At 32.7% G+C, this 14,163-nt stretch overlaps 1 protein-coding gene across 2 annotated transcripts in view; it reads left to right on the top strand.

Annotated features, from left to right (window-relative positions):
• LOC130897529 (anoctamin-4-like) overlaps positions 1-14,163 on the top strand; it is a 95,782-nt gene that overhangs the window by 22,614 nt on the left and 59,005 nt on the right. For both annotated transcript variants that reach the window (XM_057806438.1, XM_057806437.1), the window contains exons 7-9: positions 2,579-2,705; positions 7,087-7,254; positions 11,296-11,439. In XM_057806438.1, the coding sequence (XP_057662421.1) occupies positions 2,579-2,705; positions 7,087-7,254; positions 11,296-11,439 (439 nt within the window). The remainder of the gene's footprint in view (positions 1-2,578; positions 2,706-7,086; positions 7,255-11,295; positions 11,440-14,163) is intronic.

The following is a 14,163-nucleotide window of genomic DNA, read 5'->3' as shown; positions in this document are numbered from 1 at the left end:
ATCCCTTCGACTATTTTATGTCAAAAGCGCGAAAAATGGGTTATAGTGAAAGAGAAGAAAAATTATGTAGATATTATCCTGATAGTGCTCCGTCCAATAGAATGATTTGTTAGTGATTATCTGCTACTAAGAGTGTTCATATCCCGTTCAGGTCCGTTATTTATTTAGTGTAACTACTACAGGAATTATTAACAAAGTGCGTGCCATTGAACTTGGCTAATGTACAGCTAATAAAGTAAATATTTCAATCGAACTGTTTGCAAACATATCGTGACTAGTAAACAACCCCCATTCATCGACGAGGTGAATTTATTGAGTTGGATATAATGAGGGATTGGTGTGGAGAACCCAGAAGTAGACCCAAACAACTGCACTTACTCATGCTGCAGAAAATGAGTAGAAAGGGGAGGTCCGTCAAGCTACAAAATGATTGGGACAGCTTTTTACGGTAATTACACAGTTCAACGGCTTGGTCTACCAGAAACAGTAAAGCAACAAAGAGAAGAAACAGATCGTTCATTTAGACCTCTCCTCTTTGTATGTCAGATGAAATAGTCGGTTACTAATTTCAAGAAGGGTACAGTGAGACTAACTGCACCGGTCATAATTAAATGTAATGGAAAAGATGATGCGTGGCTTTCATCTAACCTAACCATAATCTAGAAATTATTTAGAAATTTCTGGACAAATAAGTAAACTGTAACTGGACAGAAGTTTCTGGACAGAACTCTCTACAATGTTCTAGAGTTATTAGAAAAGTATATGTAAGATATAAACCCACAGTAGTGAGTAAGTGGCGAAGGATCCAAGCAATTCGGGCGGTAAAGGAATGATATATAAAATGAAATGTTGGTCATAGAGTGTTTGTAGTGTTATAATGTTTGAGGTGTTATAATTAGTGTAATAAGCGATGTAATAAAGTTTTAAGTGCAGTAAAATTTTATCCACGAACCTTTACCCGAGAAACGTTACATTCTGAAATTTAGGAACCGAAATATCCATCTTTCTGTTCCCAAACGTAAAAATTCGGTGTAGAGCGATTTTAGACAAATGAGGAGGTTAAGGCAGAGATAAACGCCTATTTTACGGAACATCCAGAACATTGGTTCCCAAATCTTTTTATTTCATAGACCACTTTCAAATATTTGTTGGATTCCCTGCACCTACATTACTAACAATGCCCAAATCTTAAAAAAATGAAGATTAGATCTATCTGTGGAAACTTGCGTTATGGCTAAGTTTCGACAACGAATTGACAGTTTTTGAAAAAAAAGAGGTTAGAATTGATTGCTTCATATGGTTAATTATTTAATGATAGAATCAACCAATCAAATATTAATTGATTATGCTGTGGGTGGATATCAAAAAAGCAATTTCACTTTTTTGAAATCTACAGTCACTCACAGCAGAAGAACCAATCAATTCTCACATATTTTATTTAGAAATCTTCCCATTCGGAATGGTATAGTATATTCTCTTGTGTTGTAGGTATTTATTCAAATATCTAAATTATTACACTATCAATTTTTATTGTTATAACAGTCTTAATATAATCAAAACTGAACTCTTATATAATATAAGTATAAGTACGTATAAGATAATGTAATGTAACTTCTAAAATGGTAATTACAAAAAATATCATTTTTATGAGAGGGATGTACATGATGGATTAACAGCAAATTATCAATATTTGGCTTGAGTTTTGTGAGGAATAACCGCAAATCTCCCGTTTCTATATTGAATCTACTCTTTTTTTTTAGATAAAAAGATTTGTAACGGCGTTACAATTTTTATCCAAAAGATATGACGAGAGAAACGCGATTAGAAGCTTTTACAGAATTCCCCATATTGCCCTCTTTCAAATGTCAGTTTCCGCTCCTCATTAGTACTAAGCTCGAGTTGCTTCTCTTGTAATATCACATTCTCCACTTCTGTTTTATCAAATGGATTTATGGTCCATGGTGGGATTACTATCGACGAATTATCTTTAAAGCTTATTTTAAAATCATCACGCAGGGCAATCGAATGTTGAACGTTTGTCTGAGTATCTTCATCAAGGCATTCGATCTGCGACAAGTTTGAAAAAACGTTGCGGACGGGACGGCAGCCGGCGCGGCAATGGCAAGTCTTGACGCATTGTGCTGTATATAGAATATGCAAGTTTTTACAAGTAACAGTCGCTGAGCTTCTAAATGTATGATCTGCCTATATTGATAGGATGATTCACGTCAACATTTTAGCTCTTCACTATCGAAACCAAAATAAATTTTTATGGACCCCTGCCTACCATTTTGGACTCCCATTTTTTGTCACACCCAACATTGACTCCTGTCGATTCCCCTGTAGAGCCCTGCATCATCAGGACCACTTTGAGAATCACGGATCTAGAAGATTATATTTGGATGATTTGAAAAAATTTGAAACTATCTGGATTAAATTCGTTTCATCAGAAAAAGATTATTTTGAAAAATAATATTTATTTTTATCATTGTAGTATTTTTTTTATTGAAGCGACACTCATGTAAATGTGAGGAGGGCCTATGATTATAAATTGTGAAAAAATTAACATTCTTTTTAGACCAGAATATGTTACTAAGGCTCGAAAAGTGAGATATTTGAAAAATAGTAATATCGAATACCACTATATACCTTTGGTTGACAAATGCGTTTCGTACACAGTAACTACAACGACTATATTATTGATGGTAAGTGAAAATGCATTTTTTTTTTCAAATTTAAATTTCCACCTTCGATTCAAATAAATTTATTACTACTCTATAACGAAGCAATTTGTGTCCATTATAATATTTATTTTAATTTTTTTGTTACATATTGTTTGATGTATCTTAATGGCATTGAAACATCCAAATTAATATTCCAAATATCAATAGTTCCTCAAAAACGTTGAAAATAATTTTATCAAATATACTAAATAATAAAAAAGACATTTTTTGGCATTAACCCATAAGTACCAAATTTTTTTTAGTTCTGATTTTTTCTAATTACATGAATTTTTACGATTGATTTTGTATTCTAACATTATAACTCCGAAAATATATTAGTTATTTTAAATTTTTTTGTTTAAATTTTAAAACCATTTGGGGATCATGGGAAATATAGTAAATATTTTAAATAAATTCAAGAAAAATTTATTCGTCACATATTATGTTGACATATTATTTTGAATGGAATATGGGAAAACATTGTGCATGCAAACTTATATCACATTTGGCACATTGTTTTCCCACGTTTTTCTTGCAGACTTCACATTTTCTTTACTCTCCTTCAAAAGTTCTTGTCAAATAATGATTTTCGCTGTTGCTGGTCCGTATATGGAAGCAAACATTCTTCGCCTGTTGTCTACCCGCATTTTTCGGATCTGACGTAGAAGAGACTAAAAAGAGACTAAAAATCACATACGTATTGATAACTGGTGTATCTAACATTTGAGTAAATATAGGAAAGTACCATTTTTTCCTTTTTGGTTCCATACTTTGGACGTTGCAGCTCAACACATTCCCTTCCCCCATAAACTTATTATATTCTGAAATCAAATATGGTTAAGAAATACTTTTTTTCACTTTTTCTGTTCTCTACCATCTATAAGTTTTTGACAGAGGTAATATGCTTCATGGTTGGTAAGCATGTTTACACAATTATTATCTTTCCATATTACCCCTAAGACTTTATTTTTGGTGTCAAACCTACAGTGGTATGCGCCTCGATCTTCTTTTTTCATATCTTTCTCAAACTTTATTGGGCAACTATTGATTCTATCAAATCTGCCTGTTGTGCATATGTTCATATCTAGAAGTTTTTGGAGCAGTTGAGGATTTTTAACTTTTGAAATCAACCTCATTACGACGTCTCCTCTTAGTCCATATGATACTTCAGGTTCTTCCGTTCATGTTCCTTCATAAACGTCAAAATGGTAACAATAACCACTAACCGAACAACATGAAGCCCACATTTTGAACCCGAATCTTATAGGTTTTCCTCTGATGAATTGTTTGAGGTAGTGGCGTTCGAAGTATCTTACCATTTGCTAATTAATACTTAGGTCCTGGTTGAACACTCCAAAGGTCATGAATTTCTTATTTAGATGCTCAATTAACGGTCGAATCTTGAACAATTTGTCTCTTTGGTCCTTAGAAATATCCTTTATTTCTGCATTATTTGCGAAATGAAGATTTTTTTATTTCAAGATAGCGATTTCTAGACATACATTTTCTAACAACTGGTATAAAAATATCTTCATCTTCTCTCCTGTATATTTCATCCTGTGGTAAGCTGTGATAGCCAGACAACAAAAGAATACCCAGGAATTTTTTCAAACACTTGGTAGACAAAAACATTGATGGTTGCTATTTTGAGTAACAAACTTTAAGCTTTCACTGACGATGAAAAATTACGTCGTCAAAAAATAATTCAAAAATTTCATAAGGACTTTCTCCCTTCAATTCCACTTTTATATTATTGTGTTTTTCAATCCATCCCGTGCTAGTACTTTTCTTTTATAAAGAAAACGATGGCTCTATTTTTTCCCAATTAGAAACTACATTCTTTATTCTTTTTTGTATCCCTAACTGGTTGTGTCTCAGTACTATCAGGGTTTGTTGACTTCATTTTCTTACTTTGATGAGTAGTGGATGTATTCGAATTCTCACCAGAATCATGTTCTGTATGGACATTATGTATTTCAGGATTACGAGATTTTTTTGTCCTAGAAACGTTGTTTTTCTATTTGGCTGGTAACCCGAAGGACTCGGACCATCATCGATAGTATCTTCTGCATGAATACTGTGAACTTCCAGTGTCCCAGGAACTTCTATGGGGGATTCATCTTCCACTAGATTTTCGTCAAAATCTTCACAATCTGTGACTTCATCTACATCTTCTGGTGGTAATTCAACACTATCAATGGTATTGTTGTCATCATTATCTCAAAAGTTAGGATTATTTAATATCTGTTCAAGGTCTCCTACAGACATACATTCACGATAGGCCTTCCTGTGAAAAACGTGTTCAACTTTGAAGAGAAAGAAACTGACGTATATTATATATAATTCGTAAAAGTATACGAAGAGATATTTGGATGACACATCAGATTCAGAACAACAATAACATAACAAATTTTCACCCTATCATGTTAAAATCAAAAATATGTTCGAACATAACCTCAAAAATATATAACAACTAAAAGTTTAGTGACTCCCGATCAAGTTTATCTTTTACGACACCAATAATATGGAAAGAACACAAAAATCTTCTTGAACATTGTTATTTTTGTGTAAAGAAAACTACAGGGCTCAACAGTCGTTACTATCCATATATTGGAACGAGATCAGCACAAAGACCTCAATTACACGAAGAAAACCAACCCATTCCTACAGCGCGTTTAGACGAAGAAACTGAAGATGATACGGAAAACCATGACCCCTCAGATCCGAATTTTGTTCTTCCCAATTCATCTGAACTTCATTAATCACTTAGCCTTAATTAAACGATTTAGTTAGAGACATAGATCTATCGAAAGCACAAGCAGAACTTCTTGGCTCGCGTCTCAAGTAATGAAATCTCTTAGCAAAAGGCACGTAGGTCACCGTTTTTTGAAACCTCCACAGTGATCTTGTGCAGTCTTAATCACGACCCACAAACTTGATTCATAGATTCACCAAAAAGTAGTCTTAAAGCAGTAATATTACTACACAATGGTAATACATACCCGTTTATTCCTATCGGTCGTGCAGTTTCTTTGCAAGAAAGCTATAAAAATCTTAGACTTGTGCTTGTGCCTTTGGAATAATCGAGTTAAAGGAAATCTTCACGTCAGAAAAGTTTGACCATCCAAAAAAAAAATTTACTCTAGGATCAGTAAATGTACTCATTTCAAAAACTGAGGATTGAGGTTCCACCTTTGCATCTAAAATTAAGAATAAATCTCTTAACCGCGAAAGTAATACTTTTCACTATCTTAAAAATAACTTCTCAAAATTGATTGAACATTAATAGATTTATCCACCGCTAGGCTGCTGCTTGGATGTGATTATTCAATGACAATTGAATTTTTGATATTTCAGACATCAGAAATTTATTTTATAATTGGTAATTGGTATTTATTTCCGAGTGTTAAGAGATTTATGCCAAAATTCTCCTAATAGTATCTACTGGATCATCGTCACATTAAATTTAAGATTAAAGAGATAAGAGGCTATCGGCATATCAAAAGAACGCATTTCCACATACTGACTGAGGAATTATGCATATTTAATTTAAGTTATTGGCGTTCCGGGTGTCGGTAAAACATTACCTGGAGAGTATTATAATTGCTCAATAAAGTGAGGGCAGAAATTACGAAAAACGACCGTATCTAAACGAAATGCTTTCCCTTTTGTTTCCTAACCTCAAAGCTCCACTTGCAGGAGAGATATCAATTGAAGATGTAATCGCTTACATAAACGCCTAGTTTGAGGAGAAAGAAGGTAACCATTATTTGGAAGGGTTAAATATGTTTATACATCACTGGACTGAGAGTGTAGTGTAGTGTTCTGTTTCGTTATTAAGTCGGAAACTTTTCAGACAACCCTCATATAATATGTTTCATTCGTGGCCGTATTTGGCTAAGTAGAAAGTGTTGTTTCATGAAAATTAATTAATTTAAGTTAAGTTTGAATTGCTACCTCATGCACCGTTTTCCAGATTGAAAAAATGTTTCGGTGGTCGAGTATTTTCCAACAAAGATGAGTGATGTCGGCAGTTAATGTCTATTTTGAGGAGCTTGACGATTCTTATTATAAAAAGGGTATCGCACTTATTGAACATCGCCGGGAAAAGTTTATGGAGCTATAATAAGATAACGTTGAAAAATAAATATATTTTTTCCATAATTTTCGTGTTTTCTTTGTTAGGCCAGGTATAGGCAGGTATAGGTGCATTTTACCATTTTCCTCATCAACTCATTACAGCTATCACATTATTCAACACATTACTCAATAAATGGAAAATGAAAATCTAATTACCTGGATTTTGTAATATATAATTTATCAAAATATCTTGTCATTTAATATATAATATGATAATTTTTAGCTGACATTGGTACTAGCTGCAGTTCTAGGTGTCATGATTTATAGGATTACCGTGAACGTGATTTTACTAAGACGAAGCGAAGATAAGATCATTGTTAATAACAGACATATTATAGCTTCAGTAACCGGTGCGTGCATATCTGCCACCTTTATTATCATATTTAAAAAGGTAATTATGCATAAAATGTCATTTTTGGGGGGTTTCAGTAATTCGTATGGATTAGGGTTCTACTTGACACTAAGTAATTAAGAAAATAATTTTATTCATTTAAAAAACGTAAATTAGATAGTTTTTCAAAAATTCCTGCTAAGCACTTCAAATTGTCAAATAGTTATAAACAAGATCACAAGTTATAGATAATTTTTATGTATGGGAGAATGATAAAATGATAACTCCCGATGGGAACCATTTAAGATCTGTTTATGTCATTTATTAAGATATAAAATATTTTTCTTATTTTATGATCCATCTACGTATCGTCTCGGATTACCTTTTTTGTCTTATATCAATGTTACTGTGAAGAATTATAAATCTGCCAATTTAATTTTCATTTTATTATAATCATTAAGATTTATTGTAAACCAACCGTCCCCTGACGGGAAGCAACGTTGTAATTTAAGCGATTCCATATGTCCATTAGACACTTGAAGTTCCATTAACTCATCAAATTACTTACGACCATAAATATAATTTAAACATAGCTTCGAGCCATATCATGATAGTGAGACATACTTGGGCATTAGTTCCACTCGTATACATTCAATATTGCATGAACATTTGGTTGTAAAAAATATTTATTCTCGTTGGATACCGCATAATTTGATAATCGCTCAAAAAGGTTCAAAACAGGTTTAATAAAATATTAACAGGCGACGAATCCTGAATCTATGCATGATCCCGAAACTAAACAATAATCGACTGTGTGTCATAACTACCAACAGAAGTCAGCTTGTAAGGGTTGATACAACGATGTCATCTTGCAAGCCAATAGAATGTGGAGTGCCCCAAGGTTCAGTACTAGGTCTAGTTTTCTTTCTTCTGTTTATAAACGAAATCGCCTATCTAGAAATCAGTGGTAAAATATGTTCATTTGCAGACACTAGTTTCTCTTGGAGCAACCCTGACCTCACGGCACTTCATAGGACCATATCTAGTGACGTAATCACCCTTAAATCATGGAGCGATTCTAATCTTGTCTGTCTCAATATTTCTAGAACCAAAGTTTTATCATATAAAAATAAATTGCAGCCCTTTTTATTGAATAACACCACTATTGACGTCTTTGAATCTGTAAAATTCTTAGGGCTTGTTGTGGACAATTCCTTGAAATGGGAGATACATATTGCTGGCTTATCTAAAAAATTAAGTTCCTCCTGCTTTGCGCTGACATCCATAAAACTGAACTTATCCGCATCCTTTACAGTTTATTATGCATTTATTGAGTCGCATCTCCGATATCCCCTTCCCTTCTTCTTCAAACTACAAAAGAGAGCTGTTACTCGGAAAAAACAGCAGGGCTTACTGTAGGGACTTATTTAAAAGATTAAAAATTCTGACTCTTCCTTCCTTATTCATCTTTCAATCCGTTAACCTAATTCGTAATCACGATTCTCCAGTTTCAGAAAGATCGTTGCACGGTTATCCATTTAGGAACGTGGAGCATGACCTTTACCTACTAACTCCACGTTCAGAATTAGTTAAAGGTTCAATATTTTATAATGCAAAAAAATGCACAATCACTTGCCAATTGAAATCAAATCGAATCATCTTTTCCTGCATTCCGCAATAATTTGAGGGCATATTTACTGGAAAGTGCCTTCTACTCTGTAAACGACTTCAATTCTAATAATATTGAAATTTTATTTTATTTGTATCTTTATTTAGTTATTTTTATGTTCGTTTTTCAGTTTTTACAAGCTTTTTTCTACAAATTGTAACAATTTTTTGACGATAAAGCATTTCTCTCTCTCTCTCTCTCTCTCTCTCTCTCTCTCTCTCTCTCTCTCTCGAGTCTTTCAAGACGATCAAAATCAAACAAAAGTTGTTGTAGCGCACGAAGCAGTTTGAAGCAGATGGTCGCCTGCTTTTTCGAAATAACTAGATATGTCGCCACCGTTTCATAAGAGCAACGTAAAACGGATCAATTCTGACTAGTGCATCAGCATTTGTTTGCCAAAAGTCTTCGAAAAATCAGAGACACCAATCGCAGAAGACGAATCATTTTCCACCACGACATTGCAAGCTCTCACACATCAGTTCAAACAAAAACGTTTTTGAACAGTAAAAATATCGAATTGATCGGTCATTCGCCGTATAGTCCTTGTTTGGCATCCATTGACTCTTTCTTTTGCTCGCAGGTCAAAAATAAATTATGAGGTCAATGTTTTTCTACTCCCGAAGAATTGTTCAAATCACATGTTTTGGAGGTACCTCAATTACAATGTAAAAAATGCTTCGACAATTGAATTAAAGGCATGCAAAAGTGTATCGATCTTAATGAAGAATATTTTGAAAAACGTTAGGGGCGCTCGTTGTACGAGAAATATGGAACAAAGCCCCTCACGCTTTTTTCACAATATTACTAGTTTTTTCAATTCTTTATTTTTTTAAGCTTATTTTAGTTCGATTTGCTTTAAAAGCGTGTTTTTGAGTTTATTAGAACTAAATTTATTTTTCACTTCTCAGTTTCTTAATTGATACCGACTCATATACCTATATCTCGTCGAAACTTGTATCGAAACGTAACGGTATAGTTAGTTGTCGAAGTGTTTGAGTTCCAACACGGAGATCGGAGGTTCGAATCTTTTGTCTAACGAAATTTACATTAAATAAGCCCTTGATCTTAGTCCAAAGTTACAAACAAACAAACAAAGAAACAAACAAGCTCAGACACCCACATACAGGGAAGCTAATATAAGCCTGTTAATTAGGAGACTCTTACGAGTATTTCAAACTAACAATTTTCTTAGGTATTTTGGATTATTATGGTTTCTTTGACGGCGTCTCTCAAAGACACAAAAATCGCCCTTGACTTTTTCTCGAACAATATTTGGGATTAACATATAACTAACTTTAATTTTGCTAGTATATTAGCAAAATAATCACCTGCATATTCTTGATTTAAAACAATATACTATTCAGTAACTTTCGCAGGTCCTGAATTTAAACGAAAAATCGCGCAATTTCTTAATAACTTTCCAATTTAGCATAAGAAGAAACTTCATTTATTGTTGCACTGTTACAAAAACACATCAAAACTAAACACTCAACCATTTTTAAGTACAAAACTGAATGTTAAATATCTTTTACAAGATGTTATATATACGAACACGTCATCAAGACTAATACGCTTTGTTGTATCTTACCATAAGATAACCATACTTCAGACTTCTCTCTAGATTTCAAGTGTTTGTTCCCTCCTTTCATACTTCCATGGTTGTAGTCTTTGTTTAAACATTTCCACTGTCGCTGAAACTGTAGGAGTTGGTAAACACATGTGAAGCCGTAAATGGGAAAGGTTCTGTTGCGACTGTTTCCTAAACTGAAATGTGCATTAAGGAAAACAAGATTTGAGCTCGTCGAATCTGTGGAAGAGAAAGCAGAGCTAGCCATGTAAGAAAGAGATTTCCAAAGTTAAATAACTTAATTCACAACTTTGAAAAAACTATTTATTAACATAAAACATAAATAAATAAATTAGATTCAATATTCGGACTACTGTTATCGTTGGTTGTCAAGACTTTATAGAACAATCTATGCGTGTTTATGCTGCCTTAAATACTAATCCTATTGCTTAGAAAAGCTATAATTAATTATATTTACGGTCTTTAGAGACATCAATACAAAAATAAGGGTAAGTAATTTGATAAGTTAACGGAACTAAGGGATATATGGAACCGCTTAAGTAAGACGTTGAGGACGGTCAGTTTACAATAAATCATAGTATATACAATAGTAAGTAGAAGTTAAATAGATAGATTTATGATTCTTCTCGGTCATATTAATTTAAGACAGAAATTAGGTAATCCGAGACTATACGTCAATGGAGCATAAAATAAGAGACATATTGTATAGTCCAATATATGGTTCCCATTAGGAGTGGCTAGATGATTCCAGCGTTATTTTAAACAAAGGTTCGCGCGGAACGTTGTAGGGATAGAGTTTCATTGAAATTGAGAAAGAATGAATTTATTTTTTTTTTATTTTTAGTTGTTCGATAAGCTATCATTTTGGTTAACCGAGATTGAAAACCATAGAACACAATATGAATTTGATAACGCTTATATTTTAAAAGGATATGGACTAGCATTTGTTAATAACTATGCAGCAGTCATATACATTGCTTTCTTTAAGGTGAGTGTTGAAATTGTAATAAATAAAGATAATTTTGAAAAGTTCCAAAGGCATTGAAAATGGAAGATTCCATTCGAATAGTAGAAGATGTCTACATTATGTCCAAGGAAAAATCAACCATCAATAAAATATTACCTAGCCTAGAACGAGATTTTTATCGACGTTTCTGAACATCGCGTTCTGTTTGTGATGGAAATTCCAAATTTAGCAACTTGTAAAACTGAACTCACAGTAACATTTTTTTCTTGGGAGATTTTCTGTATTTATAAAGGGTATTTCAAAAAAGGTCTTCAGAATAGCTGAAAAATAGATAGTAGATTCATCATTGTGGAGTAACCTGAATCCACTACACTCCTATAAAGAAAAAAATAAGTCAAGACAATGGATTGCAAATGGCGACCCAGCTTCGGTTCCATCGGTTAGAATAGCTATGGAGACAGATTTAGATACTCATGGTATTGTGTTTATTGGTACATAAAGGTAAATCTGCTACTGTATCATAACTTGATAATGAGAAAAATTGCAAATAGGAGGTACTTTTCCATCAGAACAAAGCACATTCTCAAACTTCGATTACTGCTATAGCTAAAATTCACAAATTGCACTAAGAAATGGTTAACCACCCTCCGCATTCACACCAGACCTGGGTCCTAGTAACTGTTCAAAGTATTATTATGGGAAAAATGTCTTGTTTCCTTATGTTTGGAAATATTTCAGACAACTCTGGAACATTAACGTCTTTTATATTATTCTATCGCAATTGTTGGAAATATTTTGCTTCGAATTACATATCCTGGCTTATAACCTAGCAGTTATCCATAACCCCGTAAAATGTAAAATCTCACAATAATACAAATATATATTTATGAATTTATTTTTTTACCTACCGACGTACTCCGGAGTATCACTGTTCCAATAATGTGCGCGAATAACAAAAATTAATTTCCAAAATTTCTCCCAAATTATAAGTTAGGAATGTGAATATTACTACGAACAAATTCGCGAAATGGGTCCTTAGGCACCTGCCCAGCTACAATGGAATTTTAAAAACGACGAATTCGCACGGCGCCTTTCATCTACTTTTTATAAATGGTACACGCGCCTTTAAAATTTATTTTTTGGATTTTTTATTATAGCAGGCGGTTTATTCACAGTATTTCTTTTAAATAATTACTAGTAAAGTCTATTTATTTATTTTTTTTATGTTCTAGAAGTTTGTATAATTCTATTTAGGATATATAAGGAGTTGTGTAAGCGCAGTTAGAATTAGTGAAAGTAATCGCAGAAAAATGATATTGAATTGTTAAAAGTTAAGTGTATTGTATAGTGTGTAAATAAATTAAGAATGTGTCGATACCAAAATTTTTCGAATCTCGATACCGATACCTAAAAAATCGTTTCTTGATTCTCGATACCGATACCTATACCATCGATGTATAATAGCCTCTTTTAAAAAAAATTCTCTTACCAGAAGCATATTCATAATTTGTTCGAACAAACTTCAAACTAATTTTAAAATATCGCAAAGGTTAAGTTGTCGTAGTAGTTTTATCTTATCATATAATTATATAAGTCAATTCACCAACTTGCTGTTTAAAAGCTATTTATTTAACAAACTGATGATTTAATAATTTACAATAATTTGACTGGCATACTAGACGAGTATCAAATTGAATGAATCCAGCATTAGTTTTACAGGCTTCTTTATATATTAGTTCTTATCTTATTCAATAATAATTATAAAATTAGATAAATGTATTCATGGTTCATTATAGTTACATTGATTAAATAATAAATAATTGAAGACGATACCTTAATGGGCTTGAAGCTGAATCTATAAAACTGACAGAAATAGTAAACACGGACAATTTATAGTAACGATAACTTAATGAGGTTAGAGTTCATAATAATAAATAAGTAATTGATGATGATGCGCCGCTGTGAAAAGGGTTGTTTTGGATTACTTAACTATACCATCAATTAAAATTTTAGCTCTTTGGTTTTTTGGTTATTGTATCAAAAATAAAAATCATTATCCAAGTTATTTTAAAAGCAGGATTTTTCTGCACTCTACACCTAATATATCAAAGACGATATGGAAGTACTTTCTCGGCGCAATAAATGTACCGAGCCAGCCTGTTGTATAAACCAAGACAAATGATTTTCCAAAATATGATAATTTCATTTTGATAACAATATAAATTCGATTAAAAAACAATTTTTCCATCCATTTACTGGTATCGGTATCGACTTTTTGCATCGATTCTCGATACCGATACCAATATCCAAGAATCGGTGGTATTGAGAATCGATATAAAGAATCGACTCATTCCTAAAATAAATACAAAAAACATTACAATGTTTTAACAAGCTGGACAAGAAGGACGGGAATACGCGATTACAGATATGCCTGTTTAAAAACATCGATTAATTTTTTTTTTCTTCATTATATCGGCAATGTTATTGGAACTGACGAAAAAACTATGGAAACTATTGGAAACAGATGTTCAGTTCTCCTATGAGACTAATACTCTAGCCGAATTTCAACTTTATGGTTTCGTTGATTGCTTGACACATTTTTTCAAATAAATGTAGTTAGTAAATCTCTACAATCAACATTTGTGGACAATACATGCACAGGAATGTTGAGAAAATACAGCAAATTCTTTTGGACGGAAGGACGTTGAATATAAAGAAAAGAAAAGAAAACAGTTTTCAGCTGAA

Source organism: Diorhabda carinulata, chromosome 8, assembly GCF_026250575.1.
Source record: "Diorhabda carinulata isolate Delta chromosome 8, icDioCari1.1, whole genome shotgun sequence".
Classification (NCBI taxonomy): domain Eukaryota; kingdom Metazoa; phylum Arthropoda; class Insecta; order Coleoptera; family Chrysomelidae; genus Diorhabda; species Diorhabda carinulata.
This window is presented reverse-complemented; position numbering and strand designations above follow the sequence as displayed.